The sequence below is a fragment of the Symphalangus syndactylus genome, chromosome 15 (genome assembly GCF_028878055.3).
Source record: "Symphalangus syndactylus isolate Jambi chromosome 15, NHGRI_mSymSyn1-v2.1_pri, whole genome shotgun sequence".
In the NCBI taxonomy this organism is placed as follows: Eukaryota; Metazoa; Chordata; class Mammalia; order Primates; family Hylobatidae; genus Symphalangus; species Symphalangus syndactylus.
In genome coordinates, this window is record NC_072437.2 from 89,629,269 (window position 1) to 89,650,485 (window position 21,217).

The window sequence follows — 21,217 nt, forward strand, 5'->3', positions numbered from 1 at the left end:
TTTTGTAGAGACAGCGTCTTGTTATGTTGCTCTGGCTGGTCTCAAACTCCTACGCTCAAACCATCCTCCCTCCTCGGCCTCCCAAAGTGCTAGGATTACAGGCATGAGCCACCATGCCTGGCCTGAAACTGTTATTCTCTGAGTAATTGTCTTTTTGGTTATAAACTGTCTTTGAGGAATTGCAGACATTGGGCAATTAAACCAAGATTTTTAGTCAGCTATTACAAATGTAGTTAAAGAACTAAAAGAAACCATTCCTAAAGAATTAAAGGAAAACAAGGCCAGGTGTGATGGCTCACACCTATAATCCCAACAGTTTGGGGGGCTGAAGTGTGTAGATCACTTGAGCCCAGAAGTTTGAGACCAGCCTGGGCAACATGAAGAAACCCCATCTCTACAAAAAATACAAAAAATTAGCTAGGTCTGGTGGCGCATGCCTGTAGTCCCAGCTACTTGAGAGGCTGAGGTGGGAAGATCACTTGAGTCCAGGAAGTTGAAGCTGCAGTTAGCCAAGATCATGCCATGCCATTGCACTCCAGCCTGAGTGACAGACACATGTCTCAAAAAAAAAAAAAAGCATTAAAGGAAAGAATTAAAAACTATGCCTTACCAAAAAGAGACAGAAAAGTATGTGTGCATATATATATGTGTGTGTGTGTATATATATATATATACATACACTTTGTATACATATACTTTTATATAGATATGTAGAAAATATACATATATATATATAGAAAAGTGTGTGTGTGTGTATATATACATATGTATATAGAAAAGTACATATATCCTTTTCTATATATAACCAAACAAATTCTGGAGACACAGTGAAATTTCTGGAGAAATTCTGGATGGACTAGGGGTCCACTGACAGATGAATGGATAAAGAAATTGTAGCATGTATATAAAGTGGAATATTATTCAGTCATAAAAAGAGAATCCTGCTGTTTGTCACAAGATAGATGAACCTGGAGAACATTATGCTAAGTGAAATAAGCCAGACACAGAAAGAAAAATGCTGCACAATTTCACTTATACATAGAATCTTAAAAAAATTAAAAAGAAGAAGAAGAAGTAAGAAAAAAGTCAAATACACAGACAAAGAATAAAATGGTGGCTGCTAGGTGTGGGGAGTGGATGGGAAGAGGGAGATCAAAGAGTACAAAGTTGCAGATATATAGGATAAATAATTTAGAGATCTAAGGTACAACATGAGGACTGTAAGTAATAACACTGTATTAAAGATTTTTGCTAAGAGAGTAGATTGTGGGTGCTCTTGCTACAGTGCACAAAAAAGGGTAACTACATGAGATTATGGATATGTTAATTTACTTGACTATTTAAAAATTTTACTACGTGACAAAAATTCTGGAGTTGAAAATGAAAAATTAAAGAGGGGTTCAACAGCATATTTGAACTGACAGAAGAAAAAAAATCCATGAACTTGTAAACAGGTTAATTGAGATTATCTAATCTAAGCAACAGAAAGAAAAAAGAATGAAGAAAAATGAATGTAACCTTAGAGACCTGGGGGACACACTCACGCTACTAGTATTCACATAACATAAGCCCTAGAAGGAGAGGGGAGAGAGAAAATGGAAGAAAGAATATTTGAAGAAATAATGGCCAAAAACTTCTGAAATTTGATGAAAAATGGCATCAAATCTGCATATCCAAGAAGCTCAACAATCTCCAAGTAGAATAAACCTCAAGACCAAGACACATCATAGTCAAACTATCAAAAGCCAAAGATGAAGAATCTGGAAAGCAACAAGAGAAGTGATTCATCCCACACAAAGCCCCCACCAGAACATGACTTCCTAGAACCATGTCCCCAGAACCAACGCTGACAGAATCTAAGGTAACAATCACTTGTGAGTCATCAACAGCACTGCCCTATCAGTGAAGTCAAAGATTGAAGAGGAACTCTTTCAAACCTTTCAAGTGCCCCTCCTGTCCTTAAAGTCTTTTATAGGGGTCCCCTTCTTGGCCATCTCCATCCTGTGAGTCAGGACTGAAAAGGCACGGACAGGTCACCGCCAGCATTGTTGGGGCAAGCCTGCACGCACGCATCACCGGGGATCTGACATGACAATGGTCGCCTGCCCTCTCTGAGGGCTACAGGACTTACCCTGTTAGGAAGCAGCTAAGCAGTAAGTAACTATTGGCTTTAGACTGTATAGTATTTGTTCTATGCATAAGGTAATATATAATATTTTCCTTAAAAAGAAACTCCTAGTCTTACAGTATAACTGAAAACTAGGCATGTATCTTTAGTGCATGTTTTTACAGCTATACAGATACACATCTACAGTTTTGTACTTTATATTTTAATACACATCTACCTATTTGATATGGTTCTTATTTTATTTCTTTCTTAAAGAAAGTTTAGTGTTCACTTGAGAAAAACTTGGAGGTGAATTTTTTTCCAACATCCTAACCCAGTAGACGCCCATTCATCCAGCTACTATTTCCTGAACACCTATCCTGTGGCAGAACATTTCGCTGGATGCCAGATAGAGAGATGGAAGATGAGGTGTTTCTAGAGGGACAGGAAGGGCACATGCTCAGTCTGAGCTTAGGAGAGATGGCCTGGAGGAGGTATCTGAGTGTTGAAGGATTCGCTAGGTGAACTGAAGTGAGGTTGGGCAAGGCTATCCAGGCAGAGGGGGCCAGCATGACATGGAAGTGAGGGAGGACCTCGCATATTGGAGGGATTCCAGGCAAAGAGCCATACAACATAGAAAATCAAATTTCCAAAATGCAGTTAAATTCAGTTCAATTCAACCAACATTTTCACCAATTCCCTCATATATAGGTGGCGTTATATTATAATAGCTGCTGGGTTACAGAGATGTCAGGAAGACATGTCCACACCTAATTTCAATCAAGTGTGACAAGTAACAGTGGAGTAACAGACAGACAGCATCGCAGAGGTGGCGAGGAACTTTGTCTGGAGGGTCCGAGTAGCTTTCAGAGGGGAAGGGATGAACAGGAATTCAAGCCCACCACAGGAACAAAAGGGGCTCTCAGCAGAGGATGCGGCATGTGCTTCACCACACAGGCAGGAAACTGCAGGCAGAGTGCCAAGAGCTGAATAGAGCTCATTAATACTGGGCCTTAGATTTGGAGTTGGGTGCAGGCTGGGTAGGAAGGAGAGGGAGAAGCAAGCTGGAGTTGGGCTGCACAGGGCCTTCCTAGGGCGTTCAGCTTTGATCTTTGGGCTGCAGGGTCTTTGAAGGTGTGTGAACTGATGTGATAGGATGAGACAGTGTTTTAGAAAACACCTGTAGGGCTACAGTTCAGGGGCGGATGAGAGGGTAAGATCAATACAGAGATCAGCGAGGCTGTTACAGGCATCCTGGCCTGACCTGGCTGTGGTGGGGGAGATGGAACAGGGGCATGGTTTCAAGAAAGGTTAAGGATCTCGGCTAGGAGGGCTTGATGGTTGAAGACAGAAGTCTGGTGAGGGAGAGGGAAAGGTCAAGGACGTGCCCCTGGTTCTGGTTTGTATGACTGGATGGATGGTGATGCCACCAGCTGTCCACAGCCTAGCCACTGTCTCTTCATATGCACGCGCACACACACAGACACACAGACACACACACACACACACACACACACACACACCCCAGCTATGTGTCTTTTCTCCTCCTCCACTCCCTGTTCCTAAACCAGAAATGGAAAAACATAGAGAAAGCCCTGAAAATTTCCCCAAAAGGTCTCATGGATGATGGGTTGGTGAGGTCCACTGAGTGAGGACCAGACCCTGGCAGCTTCCTCCAGAAAGCACAAAATGGAAAACAATGCTCTCAGCATGTGCATGCACCCCTTATCTGACAACACTGAGCTCTTCACTGCACTCTAACCACCTTCCTATGTCCAGCACTTTTTCTCATCCCTTGATTCATGTTTGTAGTTACAGGGATTGTTATGGATAATTCTGCTATCTGATTCCTCAGATATATGGCAATGTTTGAAGATCTTTCTCCTTCCCTCCCTCCCTTCCTTCCCTCCCTCTCTTCCTTCCTTCCCTCCCTCTTTCTTTTTCTTTTCTTTTTTTCTTTTCCTTCTTTCTTCTCCCCAGATTTTATTTTATTGTGAAATATACTGTATTGACTGGGGTACATAAAATATCCATGTACCACTTAACACATGTTTATAACAACACACATGAAACCGCCACCAAGCAAAGAAACAGAATCCTGCTAGCACTGCAGAAGCCTCTCTCAAGTACTCACCTAATCACACCCCTTAGTCTCACCTCATCCCACACCCCAAATCTTCCCACACCAGCAATTATTACTCTGACTTTGGGACTCACTTCCTTGCTTTTCTCTTTCTGTGTTGAAGTATGTTCCCCTAGATCATGGCATTTAGTCTTGCTTGTTTGGAACTTCATTCTATGAAATTCCCTGATCCTGCTTCTCTCTTTCAGCATTGGGTTTGTAAGATTCAACCATGCTGTTGTAGGCAGCCATGCTGTCTGCCATGTGGATATACTGCCATTTTTTATTCCAATCTATTGGGATGGTCATTGGATTGTTTCCAGAGTTGAGCTCTTAGGAACAAAGCTCCTTGAACACACTTGCACATGTATCCTAGTCACAGTTCCTAAGTTTCGTCAGGGTTTATACCTGGGACTGGAGCTGCTGGGTCATCTGGTGTCTTTCTTATTGTTCCATATTACTCAATATTGTGTGAGGGCTTTCTTGGTCCACGTCCCTGGAAATATTCACCATCGTCTCTCACCTTTTTGTTTTAAACCACTTTTCCCAAAATAAACTCCTCTCCTAAAATACACTCTTCTCTTCCCCTCTGAGGTCAGTGGGCCTATATTCTGTGTCCCAGGCTCGTAACAGAGGACATTCACACGTGAGCATGCCCATAGGCAGACAGGAACAATTCCCAAGTGAGTACGCCAAAACCTAAATTCATTCGGATTGATTTAACAAATGTAAATTCTTCTTGGCCTCATCATGTCACACCTGTGTGTTCTGATACCCTAGCTGAGAGCCACTGTCCTTCTTGGCTGACTGTCTATGTTTTTAGCAGCCTTGAGCTTGAATGTACTGACTGCCTCTCCAGCTCAAAGCCATGACCACCCCACATGTTTCTCTACCAAAGCTTGTCCCTCACAAACACCACCATGGGGACAAAGAGCAGTGATTACATTTTCTCAAATTCAGTAGTACAGAACCAACGGCCGTCCCCTGGCATGTGATACTCACAGACCTATCTTTTCTGCTGCCCCCACAGGGTCTGACCAGTTGACCTGGACCTGGCCAAGGGTCCTGTCATCCCTCATGGCCACCCCGCCATTCCGGCTGATAAGGAAGATGTTTTCCTTCAAGGTGAGCAGATGGATGCGGCTTGCCTGCTTCCGGTCCCTGGCGGCATCCTCTCCCAGTATTCGCCAGAAGAAATTAATGCACAAGCTGCAGGAGGAAAAGGCTTTTCGCGAAGAGATGAAAATTTTTCGTGAAAAAATAGAGGACTTCAGGGAAGAGATGTGGACTTTCCGAGGCAAGATCCATGCTTTCCGGGGCCAGATCCTGGGTTTTTGGGAAGAGGAGAGACCTTTCTGGGAAGAGGAGAAAACCTTCTGGGAAGAGGAGAAAACCTTCTGGAAAGAGGAAAAATCCTTCTGGGAAATGGAAAAGTCTTTCAGGGAGGAAGAGAAAACTTTTTGGAAAAAGTACCGCACTTTCTGGAAGGAGGATAAGGCGTTCTGGAAAGAGGACGATGCCTTATGGGAAAGAGACCGGAACCTTCTTCAGGAGGACAAGGCCCTGTGGGAAGACGAAAAGGCCCTGTGGGTAGAGGAAAGAGCCCTCCTTGAGGCGGAGAAAGCCCTGTGGGAGGATAAAATGTCCCTCTGGGAGGAAGAGAATGCCCTCTGGGAGGAAGAGACGGCCTTCTGGGTGGACAGCAATGGCCACATTGCCGGAGAGCAGATGCTCGAAGATGGGCCCCACAATGCCAACAGAGGGCAGAGCTTGCTGGCCTTCTCCCGAGGCAGGGCATAGCCAGCATGCAGGTGCAGGGCCCTGTGGTCCAGACTCCCCTGGGTTGGGATTCAAGTCCAGGGTGAGCCCATGTGCTGGAGAAAATACATGCTCATTGGTCGCCTTGCTTTGAAAGATCCAATAAAGTCCTGAGGCAAGGTTTGGAAAACCAACTTCTTTGAGGAAGGCTGGCTGCATTTTTTCCAGGTTTTGTGATGATCCAAGGTCATGTTCCCACCTCTGGGCCACAGAGCTCGGTCCCAGGCAGCTCCCAGTGACCCCAGCCTGTGTGAGTGTTTGGAAGTGGAGACGCTTTGGCTCTCTTTAAAGAGTCAAAATGGGGAGGAGAGGCTCGGGCCATGCCAGCTAGAGACACACAGGGACGGAGAGGGGCTGAGATGCCACTGTCTCCGCCACGCTGTGGGGAGGTCACTTCTCCTTCACTTGGGGCAGTCTTGGAGGCCTGGAGAAGGCTGACAGCATTCCAGTAAAGGCCTCCATGCTGTTAACTCTTCGTTTGCGCCTCTTCCTCCCCTGGTAGGGCATGTGGAGGACATAGGCAGAATCCCTGCATGACCCACTCACTGGTAGTTCTGAGTTCCACCAAACGTCTCAGCTGCCCTACTCAGGCAGCATGAGAATGGGGTCTTGGCGTGGGGGCCGAGACTCAAGAGTGCGGCCCCCAAGAGCACTGACGCCCCTGACAAGAGAGTTAAGTTGACCCATGGAGTGGCCTGGGCAATGCATGGGCATGCTCCCTGCCCCTGCCCTCACATATTCCCACTCACATAAGTCTCATGGTCCCTGTGTTTCTGTATTATACATTCTTTTTGGGGGGCTTCCTGCTTTCATCTATTTTAAAATTAAAATACCCTAGGGAGTAGTATATTGAACGAATGTACATGAAAGTGGTCAAGCAACTTATGTGCCCAACTTTTCTTCTGGGGGTGGGGAGATTAGATGGCCTTTATGGGGAATGCTACGCGAATGACCAGAATTGAGGGAGTAAGGGAGTAAGAAATGCCACAACAAATGTGTCCTGCTTCCCCTTTCCTTAGGCCTGGCCTTCATTGTTATTAACACATCAACTTACCTCACCGTGCTGGGTCCCCTACTACTAGACAAGCACTTTCTCATGCACCTCCTCATGTGACCTTCACCACAGCTCTGTGGGCTGGCAGGGAAGGTGCATAAACCCATTGTACAGATGAGGAAACAGAGACCTAAAGAAGCAATTTGAGTGCATGTGGTCCAGCAAGTAGCAAATGGGAGGGCCAGGACCAAAACCCACAGTGTCTGTCTCTTGGTATTGTGGCCCTTTCCTAATACAGCCCTGGGTCACGGAAAGTGACTTGGCTGATAGTGGTGTCAATACTGGGAGAGCCTTAAAGTATACTAGGATTTCACAGTGGCTTGGGGGTGGAGAGATAGGGAGAGGAGAGGACAGGGATCTTTACAAAGTCAAGGGTGAACAAATACCCTTGGTGCCAGGAGAGTGGGCCGACTCCCAGGAGCAGCCAGGCCTCTGAGGCTTCAGATGATTGTGGGAAAGCCTGGGTTACTGCATGGCCAATGGAAAAATTGGCCCTGGGAAAGTCTGGGCTCCCTGCAAGTCCTCTTATTCTCAGAGGGAGCAGGGTCAGAGCAGTGGGAGCAGCTTTCTCCTTGGTCACACACCCATCCTCAGCTCTCCATGGGTCCCAGGGCAAGGACTTCAGCAAGCCATGGGGAACAGGATGCAGGGTGGAGAGAATTTGATTTCAAGAGGGCTGGCAGGGGCCCACACTCAAGACCTGGATGGTGTGGGCCATTGGATGGTATTCACACTGCAGGAACCCCAGTGCAGAGAAAAGCTGCAGATTCAAAAATCCCCAGAGATTCTGCCAAAGACAAAATTCAGGGTGAAGGGAGATGAAAAGTGTACTCTAGACCTCCATGATTGCAGACTTCTTTTATCTGCTGTGGAAAGGAAGTTCTCAAAGCTTGGTTAGCACCTGGGTGAACTCAACCTTTCTTCTTGTTCCCTGCCATCCAACAAGAAGGTGTGCAGCCAGCATCCCTTTGCTATATAAATCAGTTAATTCATTATCCACTTATGTATTTATTCACCACCACTGTGCCTTGCCAACAGTATGCTATGTTTGGGAATTAGCTAATTCTTGCCTACAGGAAGCTTCCCGTCTAGTGGGGGAGAGTCACACAATCACAATGTCATTATTTGGAAAATTTGACAAATACTAGGAGGGAAGAGGCCCATGTGGCTGCCTCTCTGAGAAAGCACTACAGCAGTGCATGTCACTTGAGTGTGCTTTAAACACTATGCAAAGATGCACAGAGATGAATGAAACCGAGTTTTAGCCAAAAGGAAACCTAAGGATAAGTAAGCTGTGTACAACTAATATCTGGGAATCACTTGACCTTCAGCATTGTTTCACAGATAGAGTGCAGATAACATTCACAGAAACATCTCCTAACTTCTGGGCTTTTATTAATACTGTTAGCACAAATGCAGATAGATTTCTCCACAACCTCAGCAGCAGCCAAAGCTGGCTTCCCTTAGCCAGCACCTGTGACAGCAAGGCTGAACTCCTGAGAGAGTTCCTGGGTCTTTCATAAGACAAAGCACAGGCAAATATCTATGGAGCGGCTCAGCCTCCCTGCTTTGAGCTCCTGGCAGGGAGAAATGTCATTTATGCTGTTTCAGAGTCCTGCTCATTTAGCTGAGTTCCAGATTCGAAATGAATCATCTTTTATTCCAAAATCATAATGCAGATACTAGAAGATTCAGAGGCGCCAGAAACAGCATCTATTGTCATAACTGTTGTTTCACCATTAAATTCATCTTCCTCACAAAGCCTGAGCTGTGCCTCCACCCAGAAGTGCTTACCCAAATTACCCAAAGCTGCCAGAAGGGAAAGGAAATATTTTTGAAATGCAGTGGGTTCTCCAGTGTCTTCTCTGGTTTAAAACATCTGTGGTTTATCTCCAGCAAAGGGGCTACTCACCCAACCCCTCTTTACCTTGCCATCCCTAGACTCATGCAAGAGTTTAGATAGAGAGGGCATCCCACTGGCTGTCTAGTTGAACCCCCTCATTTTGTAGATGAAGGAACAATGCTCAGTGAAGAGACTTTGGCTGTGGTAAGGAATGGAGCTGTGTCATGACCAAGGTCTGACTCTAGTTCATCTATTGCTCTCTCCATCCTCACATTATTAACCTCAACAAAGCTATTCCTCATTGCCCCGAGGAGGGTGGACCATGTCCTAAGTTCTTATGTGCCAGCATTAGACGTCATGCTGTCAAGAATTCTCTTGTCCCTTTAAAGGTTATCAGTGGGGCTAGCTCCACCCTTGTCCCTAAATTAAAACTTGAGTAGACACCATGGATTCTTCCAGTCACTTTAAGTTAAAAAACCCAGTCCCAATTCAGTAATTTTTTTTTTTTTTGAGATGGAGTCTTGTCCTGTCACCCAGGCTGGAGTGCAGTGGCACGATCTCAGCTCACTGCAACCTCTGCCTCCTGAGTTCAAGGGATTCTCCTGCCTCAGCCTCCTGAGTAGCTGGGATTACAGGCACCTGCCGCCATGCCTGGCTAATTTTTGTATTTTTAGTAGAGACGGGGTTTCGCTATGTTGTCCAGGCTGGTCTCAAACTCCTGACCTCGTGATCTGCCCACCTCAGCCTCCCAAAGTGCTGGGATTACAGGTATAAGCCACTGCGCCTGGCCTCAATTCAGTAATTAAGATGTTCCATTCCCATGTAATAAAGCTCTGGACCCTCAAGTAGGCTCTGCAGGAATCAGAAATCCTGCAGTTGAAGAGGAGATGAATACTTCTCCTTTTTCTCTCCTGGTCATGCTCATGTAGGTTTGGATCCTTCCGAGGTGGAAGTAGAGGGGACGGAGAAGCAGGAGAGTTCTTCCATGACTGATCCTATTCTAGAGGTCTAGCTTTGACCTTCTCTGGATTTGACAGCTGTTTAAAGCTGCTGCTTCTTAGTCTTTATGGTGGCTTTTGTGGCTCCTTGGTTACCCCTTTCCCTGTGAAAGTCGTTGATGCCAAGGTGAAGTCATTTACATCAGGCCCAAGCAAAGTGGAGCCGGGGGGGTCATGAAGGAGGGGATCTCGGATCTCACACTCAAACAGCATGACAGTGCTGTTGTGGTTGGATAATATTTTGAAATATATAAAAGTTCTTTGTTTTGTGTGTGTGTGTGTGTGACTATCTATTTAACCAGAGCCATCCATTTTATTAGGACAAATTAAAAATACACATAGAAAGGGTCTTTATTCAGTTTTTGGCTTTTAAAATAGGTTCTTGGCCCATTTCAGAAGCTTTATGAGAGGAGGAAAAAGGAAAAAACAAAGAATAATTTTCAAATTAAAGGGCAAAGCCCAGAAGAAATGAGAACGAAAGAGAAGAGGAGGGGATGTCCAGTTAAAGATAACAAAGCAAATGCATGCACTGGCTTCTACTCCCTCCCTAAGTCCCAATAAAACACAGAAAAGGGGTTGTTTTTAAAAATCAGAAATAAATCCACAAGAACAAAAAGAATCAGAAAGAAACCAATAGCAACATAATTTTGAAAGCAGAAAAGCTGAGGAATGAGTGGAAACGGAATTAACAAAAATAATAAATCTGAATTCTAAACTGGCAGTGGGGAAAGCCAAGAACCAACCCAACTTATACTACAGAGCCACCTCCCTCTCACCAAGGCTGGAAAATTAGCAGGCCAGGTGCTTCCTGAAGCACGGGGATAGACGGAGCCAAGGACAGGAAGACTACATTTTCAAGAAGCAAACTCTTAGATTCTCTCTCCTGCAAACTGCTCCTCCATTTTGTAGAAGATAGGAGGTTTATTCTTTGGGGAGGAAAAACTCAGGGTCCTTAAACTGCAGATATCAGATATTGCAGAAGATGGTGATATCTCACAAAAAAATGGCAAAAAATAAAATTGTACATTATGTGTTGAGACCTTCCTCCTCCCCATCTCCCGCCTGGCCTCCTCCCCACCATAGGAGCCGACCTCCCAGATGACTCCTAGTGATTCTCCCCCTCTGGTATGCATACCCTTGGACCATCCCAACCCACACGGAGTAGGGCTGATCTGTGTGACCAATGGCATAATAAGAAAAATGACAGAGTATGACTTTTTTTTTTTTTTTTGAGACAGAGTCTCGCTCTGTTGCCCAGGCTGGAGTGCAGTGGCGCAATCTCAGCTCACCACAAGCTCCGCCTCCTGAGTTCACGCCATTCTCCTGCCTCAGCCTCCCGAGTAGCTGGGACTACAGGCGTCTGCCACCACACCCAGCTAATTTTTTGTATTTTTAGTAGATACAGGGTTTCACCATGTTAGCCAGGATGACAGAGTATGACTTCTAAGGCTAGATCATAAAAGACACTGTGGCTTCTGCCTTGCTCTCTCTTGAATCACTTGCTCTGGAGGAAGGCAGCTGCCATGTCACACGGACACATGGGGAGGAAATGTAGTCTCCTGTCAATAACTAGCATCCATTGCCACTTGTCAGGAATGTCAGTGAGCCATTTTGGAAGCAGAACCTCCAGACTGAGCCAGATGGTTGCAGCTGTTCCACACCTCACCGTAACCTCATATAGAACCACCCAGCTAAGCTGTTCTTAGATTCCCAACCCACGGAAATTGTAAAATAATAAATGTTTATTTTTTGTAAGCCAATAAGTTTTAGGGTAATTTGTTATGCAAAAATAGATAATAATCTCCCCCTGCAAACACACACACACACACAGACACACATACACACACAGACGCCCACAGGCTTTCCAGCCTTCCTTCCTCACTCAGCTCCCAGAATGCTGGCAGCCAAACTTGTCCCTTCTAACAGGAGAATGGAAGCCTGTTCCCCAGGGAATTTGACCAGCTCAGGAGAATAGGCATAGAAGTGCTAACTCTGGGGACTCGCCCATGCACACAGAGCTTCTAATAACTGTTTTATTGCTTCTCTCTTAAATATGAGCAGATGTCCAAGGATCACTGGGCACTTTTGAAAAGCCTCTAATATGACATAGCCTAAAAGTAACAGATAACTGTAGCTTGGAGGAAATAGAGAATATACAGGGAGAAAGAAGCTTCTAAAAGATTATAAATTATTATTAATATCCATAGAGAGATAAGAAAGATATTGCATCACTGAAACAAGAACAAAATGCTAGGAATATTCAGAAAACCAAAAAAAAGAGTTATTGGACAATATGACAGCGGGAATGAAAAGTTCAAGAAATGAGTTGGAAGATAATGCTGAAGAACTCTCTCAGAAAGATGAGCAAAAAGACAAACATAGATAGGGGAAGTTTAAGAAGAGAGAGAGAGAGAGGCTTAGACCAGGAGTTCCATCCTCCACATACTGAGATCAAAAAAGAAAGAAAAGGAAAAGAACATAGGGGAAGACATGCTCAAAAAAATCATTCAAGACTATGTCCCAGAACACAAGTTTGCAGATGGAAAGGGCTCATGAGTGCCCAGAAGAGTGGAAGAAAACAGATCCAACCAGGACACATCACTATGGAATTTCAGAATACTGGGAACAAAGAGAAAGCCTAAAATCTCCTAGAGAGAAAAAGAAGAAGAGAGACAGAACAAGAGCAGGTAACACAAATAAAAATAAAGTTATATAAAATAAGACAAACAATAAAAATAGCTTCAGATTTCTCAATGACACCACTGGAGGATGTTAGAACAATGGAGGACAAGGAAACATTGATGTCAAAATTCTGAGAGAAATGATTTTCAATTGCAAGTTTTATTCTTAGGCGAATTATCAAGAATGAGGGTAGAATAAAGGCATTTTTCAGGCACATGAGATCTCAATTTACACGAATGCACCCTTTTCTGGGAAGCCCCACCAAAATGTGGGGGTTAAGCAAGACGGGGGTAGAGGTGGCATCAGGAAGCAGGAGAGCCAATACAGTGGTCAGGGGAGGGGAGACCCCAGGGGACAGCTGTGGCCCAGGCCCAGACAGAACCCCAGCCCAGACTGGGGCAGTCGGAAGTCATTAAAAAAGACAAGACGAAATTAATGGAACTCCTAAAGTAATTGAAGGTGTTAAAAGGAGATGAACGTTGCTGGAGGAGAGTTTGAGAGTGAATTAGTAGTATGTATAGAGAAAACTCAGCAACTGAGAGAAAAACAACAGTTACATATTAATGTCAAACAAAGACTTGTGCAGGAAAGGAAGAATAGTGTGGTCTACTACATACCCAGCTGTGAACGGCATTTACGTAGTTATGTAAAATATAAACAGCACCGAATAGTGATCCACCCAAGTTACAATACACAATATTGGAACAAGAGAGGGGATGGGAAATCTGTTCATTTTTTAATTGTGGGAAGTCAGTATATAATGCCTAACACTAAAAATTTTAAAAGTAGTAAGATAAGCATATTACTTAAAGCAATGTTTCTTGAATTTCATCATACATTGGAATCAACCAGAGGGCTTGTTAAATCACCAATTGTTCTGCCCCATCCTTCCACTCCAGCCACACAGAACATCTCTTACTTCCCTGCAGTGTCTAATTCCCTTGTGATGTTGGACTTTGGCGTGTGTCGCTACAGTAATTGGCATGTTCTTCCCTCAGCCTTCACTAGGATGAGCTCGCGTTCATCCTTCAAGTATCAGCCTAGATATGGCTGACTCTGAAGAGCCTTCCCTGATCTCGCAATCCTTCTGGGGTCCCTCTTCTACCTGTGCTTCCCCTGGCCCAGCACTGGTCACCCATCTTCTAGCAGACTGTAAGGTGAAGAGGGCAGAGGCCATGCAAGGAATACTCAAAGGCTTTGTGGCTGCCCAGCACCTTTGGAACACCCTTCTTGTGTTTGGGGAATTTCCCATCTCATCTGTGAAAGTCAGAAATTTATTTCCCAGCCTCCCTTACAGCCAGAACTCAGACATGTGACCCAGACTCCACCAATCACAGGCATCCATGCCAGACCTCAGTGAAGAGAAAGATGCCATATGAAAGTCATTGTGTGAGGGCAGGAAATCAAGCTTTCAGAAGAGCAGGAACAGAGGCCCTGGCAGAGGGGTCCCTGCCTGGGACAGTAGTGTGAACCAGAGCCCACACCCTGCTGCAGGGGCGATAAGGGCTCTTTTGGAGCAATCCAGAACTGTTTTCTGCATAATGTTCTTGGCTGTGTAGCCACTTACCCTCACTCTCTGGCTGTGGGGGAAATTTCCTAAGCTACTTAATATCCTTCGATAAATGCCATCTCTAACAAGCTAGCAAGAGTGGGTTTCTTTCTCTTTTTTTTAACTAAGAACCAGGCCAAGATAGAGAGTAACTGTCTTGCTTTGAGTTTTATCCTCAGTGCCTAGCAAATCTTGGGCATGCAATAGATACTCAGTACCTGTTTAATGATATAGATGAATGAAGGAAAGAATATTCGATGACCTCTGACTTCCCTGAGGGAAGGAATGTGAGGCCACAGTAGGCGCTTCTCATCCTGCCCCTTCCCAATGAGGAACCACACATCTAGGTTTGTATCCAGGCCTTATAACCCTACACCCAAATGCGGGCAAAGGAAAGATGCCCCCTTGATCCATGGAGGATCCCATTCTGAAGATCATGATCACCTCTTTAACCCCAGGGAAGGGTGAGTCATACGGGTGAATTCTCCCTCTCACGGCTGCAGGTGGGTAGGAGCACACTTCATCACTTGTTTTCCTATTTTTATGCCCACTGTGAGCTCCTCCAGCCAGAAGCGCTGGTTTTGCTCGTGTTTTATGGTTGTGCTGTCTGTGCCTGCCTCCCTCCTCCTCCACAATTTGAAATGAGCTCTTAAGTAATATAAAACAATGCTTCATGACAGTCTGACTGGGGTTGGATTGCTAGAGGCGGTCACTGCACACTGAGCTGCACATTTGCAGAACTCAGAGCTGGTTGCTTAGCAACAAAATGAGATGCTGGATTAACTAGTTCTAGACCCACATTTCCCTAACCAATGCAGCTTTAACCATTTGCTGCAGAGCAAAGACCCCGGTAAAGCCTTGAGAAGAGAGAACAGTTGCTCATGTTGGTTGAGAGCTTACTCTGCTTTAAGCACTGTTCTAATGCTGTGCACCACATTATATCTCAATTAATCCTCACAATAACCCAGTGAAGTGGTGCTAGTATTAGCTTTGGTTACAAATGAGAAACCTGAGGCATACATATGGAGCCCAAGGTCACACAACCAGTAAAAGGTGGAATAGGGATTTGGACCCAGGCTGTTTGGCTCCGGAACCCATTTTGTTTTCAACCAAGTTAAAATGCTGCATTCAACAGCCACTTTCAAATGCCTTTCCCTTAAAGCAGCTAAAGTAGGTAGCTCACCAATGGACATACCTGCTTCTTTAGCAGCATGCAAAGTGAAGGAGTTTAACATGCTACTTACACCGCAAATGCTCGCATCCACGGATGACCTGGTTTTGATGCCAAGGCCTTTACCACACATGACACATGACCAAGAAGATATTCTGATGACAGTTCCCTTGGAACTCTCCCCACCTACCCCTCTCCAGACCCGCTGGAGGGTCAACCAGACTCTGACTTGGCCCAGGGGTCATTTCTTGACCTGGCTTGCGGTGATGAGAGGTTGCGGCTGTGCAATGGGCACAGAACTGGGAAGAAAAGAACCTCCCTGCAGGCGCTGCTGATCAGGGCATGAGCACAAGCCCACATACAGCCGCCTGGTCAGGCTCAGCTCCCACTTGCCTGTACAAAACCACCCAGACATACCTTACTGAGGGCCTCCAGGTATGAGACCTGTGGGAGACAGCTGTCTTTTCCTCCCTAGCCACAAAGATCAGTGTAAATCCCAACTCCAAAACCAAAGCCCTTTACTTCTCCCCTGCTCTTCTTCCCTCCTGGGTCTTCACCTAAGGCAATTCTCTCCTAGCTACTTTTCACTCTCTGCCTCTGGTCCACTAGTTTTCCAAGAGCGGATGTCTTTTTCTAAGTTGGGGCTTCACTGACCAGCTCCTTTTCATCCTCAGCCCTGTGCCCTCCCTCCAGTTTGTTTTTTGCAGCCCTCCTGGGGGTGTTCCCCCCCCAAAAAAAGGAACAAATGTCACTGGAGGGTGACCAGGAACCATTTGTCAGTGCATTGGCCTCTTGGCTTCTGGAACATCTTCCACAAACTCCCCAGACTCCACCATAACCTCTTTCCAAATTATGTTCTCTTTTAATAGCTCCTGTTGGATTTTCCTTTGAAGTGTGGTCAACAGACCACTACATGGCCCCTGGTGGTCTGTCTATTAAGAAATCTTCAGGCAGGGAATTCAGGGTGTCATGAAATAATTTCATTAGCACATATTTCACCAGTTTGAAAAGAAGCTTAACTGTGGGTACTGAAATCCTGTTAGGTTCTCAATAACTATTACCTATGCACAGATTCACACATGCTACAAAGATTGCTCTGTGCCTTGGTTCACACTCAGTTAACTTCACATCATTCGCATTTAGGATATTAGTTATTTTTGTTAAATTTGTACACTCTGATTTTATTATTGTGTGGTCTTATATTCTCATGATTCTAAAATGGAATCATTGAAGGGAGATGATGTTTTCAGGAGCAATGGGTGGTGGGCAAGCAGGTACTAGAGGGTCTGGAAAATCAATTTTTGGTGTGTAAATTTGTTATTAGGTATTGGGAAACCATTAAAGGTCTTTGTTTGCTCACTTGTTTTTGCATGTGAACATGTATTTTGCTGTTTATAACCCCAACTATCTTATAGGAGGTGAGATTCTATTAAACAGACAATCCTTTGTTTGAAGAGTACTTTGTTGGGTTTGAGGTGCAAGCTGGAGAGCAGGATGGCAAGAGGCGGATTTCTCTGGAAATCTGGAAACTAGCAGGAAAAATCTGGGACCTCCAGTCAGCAAAAACTCCAGAATTTCTACACTGCATGAAATTGAAGATTTGGTTAGAAGGGAGACCTAAAGCTAAAGCCCCTTCTTCCAGCCAAAACTTGACACTCACCAGTGTTCCTAGGAGCAACCTGAGAGGCAAGGATTGAGAACCAGAGATAGAAAACAAGTAGCTCGGCAAGACGCACACAGCTCTATCCAACCTGCACAATATGATCCCCTCTGAAGGCCTCCTCCCGCCCCAACTTATCATTTAAATGCTGTGTAACTAAACACTTCAGAAGATTAAATGTGATAACATAGGTAAAATGCCAAGCACACAGAAGTCCCTCAATAAATGTCTACTTCCTGCCTTTTCTCCCCATATCATATGCTGCATTACACTAGAAGGCAGGGCAGAGGTTCTGCCTTGTCCATCTCTGTACCTTCAGCTCCTTGCACAGAGCCTGGCTTATTTAGGTGCCCAATGAGTGTTTGTGTGCTTGAGAGAATGGGCCATAATTTACTAAGTCATTCTACTAAGCTATGTATTAATAATTGAATATTGTGCTTGTTTTAAAATTTGCTTCATTATAAATATCACTACAATGAATATATTTGTTCCAATTTTGGATTGTTTCTTTAGTTAAGGCTCAAGAAAGTAGAAACAGTAAACCAAGAGGTAAATTTCTCCAAATTATTTCCTGATGTGTCTAAATTGACAATTCTACCAGAGCTTTCAGCATTTTTCTTACCAATTTGTATGAAGTATTTAGATAATGAAGATATTAACTCCTATCTTATTTGCTGCAAATCCTTTTCCCACTCTTGTTGTACTTGTCGTACTACTGAAGTACTGATGTATGATTTTATTTCAGTTATACTGTGGTCCCTTTTAAATTTTAAGAAACTTAAAATTGTAATTTTTTTCTGGAAAATTTATACTTAGGCCTCTCCCATATATGAGTGTGATAAATAGTCATTGCTATTTTCTTTTATTATACCCCCCTTGTATTAGTTTGTTTTCATGCTGCTATGAAGAAATACCTGAGACTGGATAATTTATAAATTGCAGTTCCACGGGGCTGAAGAGTTCCACAGGGCTGAGAAGGCCTCAGGAAACTTACAATCACGGCGGAAGAGGGAGCAAACATGTCCTTCACATGGCGGCAGGGAGAAGTACCAAGCAAAGTGGGGGAAACGCCCCTTATAAAACCATCAGATCTCAGCTGGGCACGCCCCTTATAAAACCATCAGATCTCAGCCGGGCACGGTGGCTCACACCTGTAATCCCAGCACTTTGGGAGGCCGAGGTGGGACGATCATGAGGTAAGGAGATAGAGACTACCCTGGCTAACATGGTGAAACCCTGTCTCTACTAAAAATACAAAAAATTAGCCAGGCATCGTGGCAGGCGCCTGTATTCCCAGCTACTCGGGAGGCTGAGGCAGAAGAATCGCTTGAACCCGAGAGGCGGAGGTTGCAGTGAGCCGAGATCATGCCACTGTGCTCTAGCCTGGGTGACAGTGCGAGACTCTGTCAAAAAACAAAACAAAACAAAACAAAACAAAACAAAACCCATCAGATCTCACGAGAACTCACTCACTATTACAAGAACAGCATGGGGGGAATGCCCCCATGATCTAATTACCTCCCACAAAGTCCCTCCCACAGCACGTGGGGATTACAATTCGGATTACAATTCAAGATGAGATTTGGGTGGCAACACAGAGCCAGACCATTATGGCCTCTCCAACAGCTTTTTTTTTGTTGTTGCTGTTGTTTTTTTTGAGACGGAGTCTCGCTCTGTCACCCAGGCTGGAGTGCAGTGGCACGATCTAGGCTCACTGCAAGCTCCGCCTCCTGGGTTCACACCTTTCTCCTGCCTCAGCCTCTCCGAGTAGCTGGGACTACAGGCGCCCGCCACCACGCCCAGCTAATTTTTTGTATTTTTAGTAGAGACGGGGTTTCACCGTGGTCTCGATCTCCTGACCTCGTGATCCGCCCACCTCGGCCTCCCAAAGTGCTGGGATTACAAGCGTGAGCCACCGTGCCCAGCTTATTTTTTAAGTAGGTAACTCTTGAATGTATTTGGAATTAAATTGGTATTTGATATATGGAGAAAGGTAAGGGCCAGAGAGATTTTTCTACACTGCTAATTAGGAATTTCCTTACAATGTATTAAATGACTCTTCTCTTCACTATATGAAGGTTCTTTTGTTACATATTAAATTTATATGTAATATATTTGTATTTCTTGTTTCTATTTAATGTTTAGTTGCATTTGTTAGAATTTCCAAAAGTACATAATAAAAAGATGGTAACATTGGGCTTCATGATTTTGCTCTCAGTTCTCATGACAGGTTGATTTGTATTTACACAGAGATTCTGGTAATTTAAGGTCCAGCAGAGCCTCCCTTAGAAGATACTCTGCACAAGAAAAGCCACAGCCCTGGGCCCCACAGATCACAAATAAACAGACAAAGATTTTTGAGCTCTGTAACCACTTTGGTCAATGGGAACGTAAGCAGAACTGGGCCTCTGGGCAATGTATGTCTCCTTTTCCTCTAGGCTGAGAAACAGAGAAAACCAGTCTGCAGGAGGAGAAAAAACAAAACACACTTGCAGAGATAGCGAGGTGAGAGTCCAGCACAGGGACTTCCTGTGCTCCTTACAGCATGCTAGTTTCTGGGCCCTGATCTCCTAAGCCCAGGTTGTTCTATGACATAATCCAGTACCCATATAAGACTTTCGCATTTTCTTATGTTAGCTCATGTTCCTTTTTCTTGCAAGTGAAAAAGTCTTAAGTAACAATAACTGCAAGGGATTGGACAAGCTGTCTACCACCACGACTCACCATCACTCACAGAAGTAATCCATCAAACTCAGGGCTGAGAACATTGCAGATGATTTTAAGGGGTTTCCTGTGTCATCCAAACCCATCTACAGAGAATGTAACAATTAAAAATTTGTACAATTCAGAGGAAGATTTGGAATAGGAGTTGAAGTTAAGATGAGTGGTCGCTATATAAAAGCAAATGAAAAATGTGTCTTTCACCTTCTCACACACACCCACCCAACATACACATGACCCTTCCACTTCCACCAGGAATTTCAGATCACCTGCTTTGTACCAGGCACTAAGCATACAACGGTGACTTGCAAATGGGCATTGTCCTCAAAGACTTTAAAATACAGTGGGAGGATAAGACTTAATTTCAACAGAACGTGGCAGGTACTCAAAGAGAGGTTTGCACAGGGTGGTGAGGAATGTGGAGAAAGGTCATTTAGTCCAACAAGAGGGTCCAGGAAGGGCTTTCTAGAGAATAAAAGGAGAGAAGGAATCAAACAGGGAGTTGAGTCATTATGGATGCCTCAAGTTGACTCCCTGGTTGACAGCAAAAAGAGTCAGATGCTCCAAATATTCTCTTGTAACAACCAGAATTCATTGCTCTTCCCTTTAACATGCCATGGGGCTGAAGGGTGGAATAGTTGGGGGTGGGAGGAGTCATCAACAAAACTGTAGATTTTCTGTTTTTAAGCTCAAATTTGATTTGAGAACATTAGTAATAGAACATGCATGGGTAACAAATGATAGAGTCTGTAGTTTTGATGGGTGCTTATTTTTGGAAAGTAGTAGGTGGCTGCAGTAATTTTGAAGTTTCTAGATTGTTGACTTTTAAATTCAATTCCTTTCACCAAAAAAAAAAAAAAAAAAAAAAGTAAGGACTCTAAGCTAAGCTGTGAACAAAGAAAGACTGAGAATCTATTGAGATACTTGAAGAGAACCTGTGTAATTATGAGTCTCCACCCTGAGGCATGGGCCTGTAGTATTAAAGTATTTGGAAATTAGAATCAGTTATTTTTAAAAACCTGATTGGGACAACAAGAAGGTAAGTAAATGATGAAACATACAGGGAATTTTTTTTAAGTCACACTGTTCGTTGTACAAAGTTAAGTGACTGACAGAACAATACAAAGGAAAAAGTCAGTCGGTCCCCACACTACCTTCCCACCCATAGAAATTACACTCTGGTAAAATAAAATAAAAAAATTGACAAAATAAACATATGCTAATGACTAAAAGGAAAAATCTAGAAGTTGAAATTCTTCAAGACTATTTTTTTCCATTGGGGCCACATTTTTGAATGTGGGCAGCAGGCCCCACAGTCCCATGGGTGCCATGAGAAAACCACAGATCTTGGTCAGCAGCATCTAAATTCCAGCCATGGAAGGGGTGAGGGATAAAAGACAACAAATTGGGTTTAGTGTATACTGCTCGGGTGATGAGTGCACCAAAATCTCACACATCACCACTAAAGAACTTACACATGTAACCAAATATC

At 44.2% G+C, this 21,217-nt stretch overlaps 2 protein-coding genes across 4 annotated transcripts in view; one reads left to right on the forward strand and one right to left on the reverse strand.

The window, feature by feature from the left end:
• The window catches only part of LOC129464004 (transmembrane protein 272), a 201,710-nt gene that overhangs the window by 51,507 nt on the left and 128,986 nt on the right, over positions 1–21,217 (reverse strand). Inside the window, exon 21 of one of the 3 annotated variants that reach the window (XM_055244789.2) lies at positions 18,269–18,407. The exons of the other annotated variants lie outside the window; for them this stretch is intronic. Coding sequence (XP_055100764.1) covers position 18,407 — 1 coding nt within the window. The 3' untranslated portion in view covers positions 18,269–18,406. Of the gene's footprint in view, positions 1–18,268; positions 18,408–21,217 lie in introns of those variants that run through there. 3 annotated transcript variants of the gene reach the window in all.
• CCDC70 (coiled-coil domain containing 70) lies at positions 1,890–6,181 on the forward strand. Its single transcript, XM_055244857.2, has 2 exons — positions 1,890–2,153; positions 5,260–6,181. The coding sequence occupies exon 2, from the start codon at positions 5,307–5,309 to the stop codon at positions 6,027–6,029; it is 723 nt and encodes a 240-aa protein (XP_055100832.2). The 5' UTR covers positions 1,890–2,153; positions 5,260–5,306; the 3' UTR covers positions 6,030–6,181.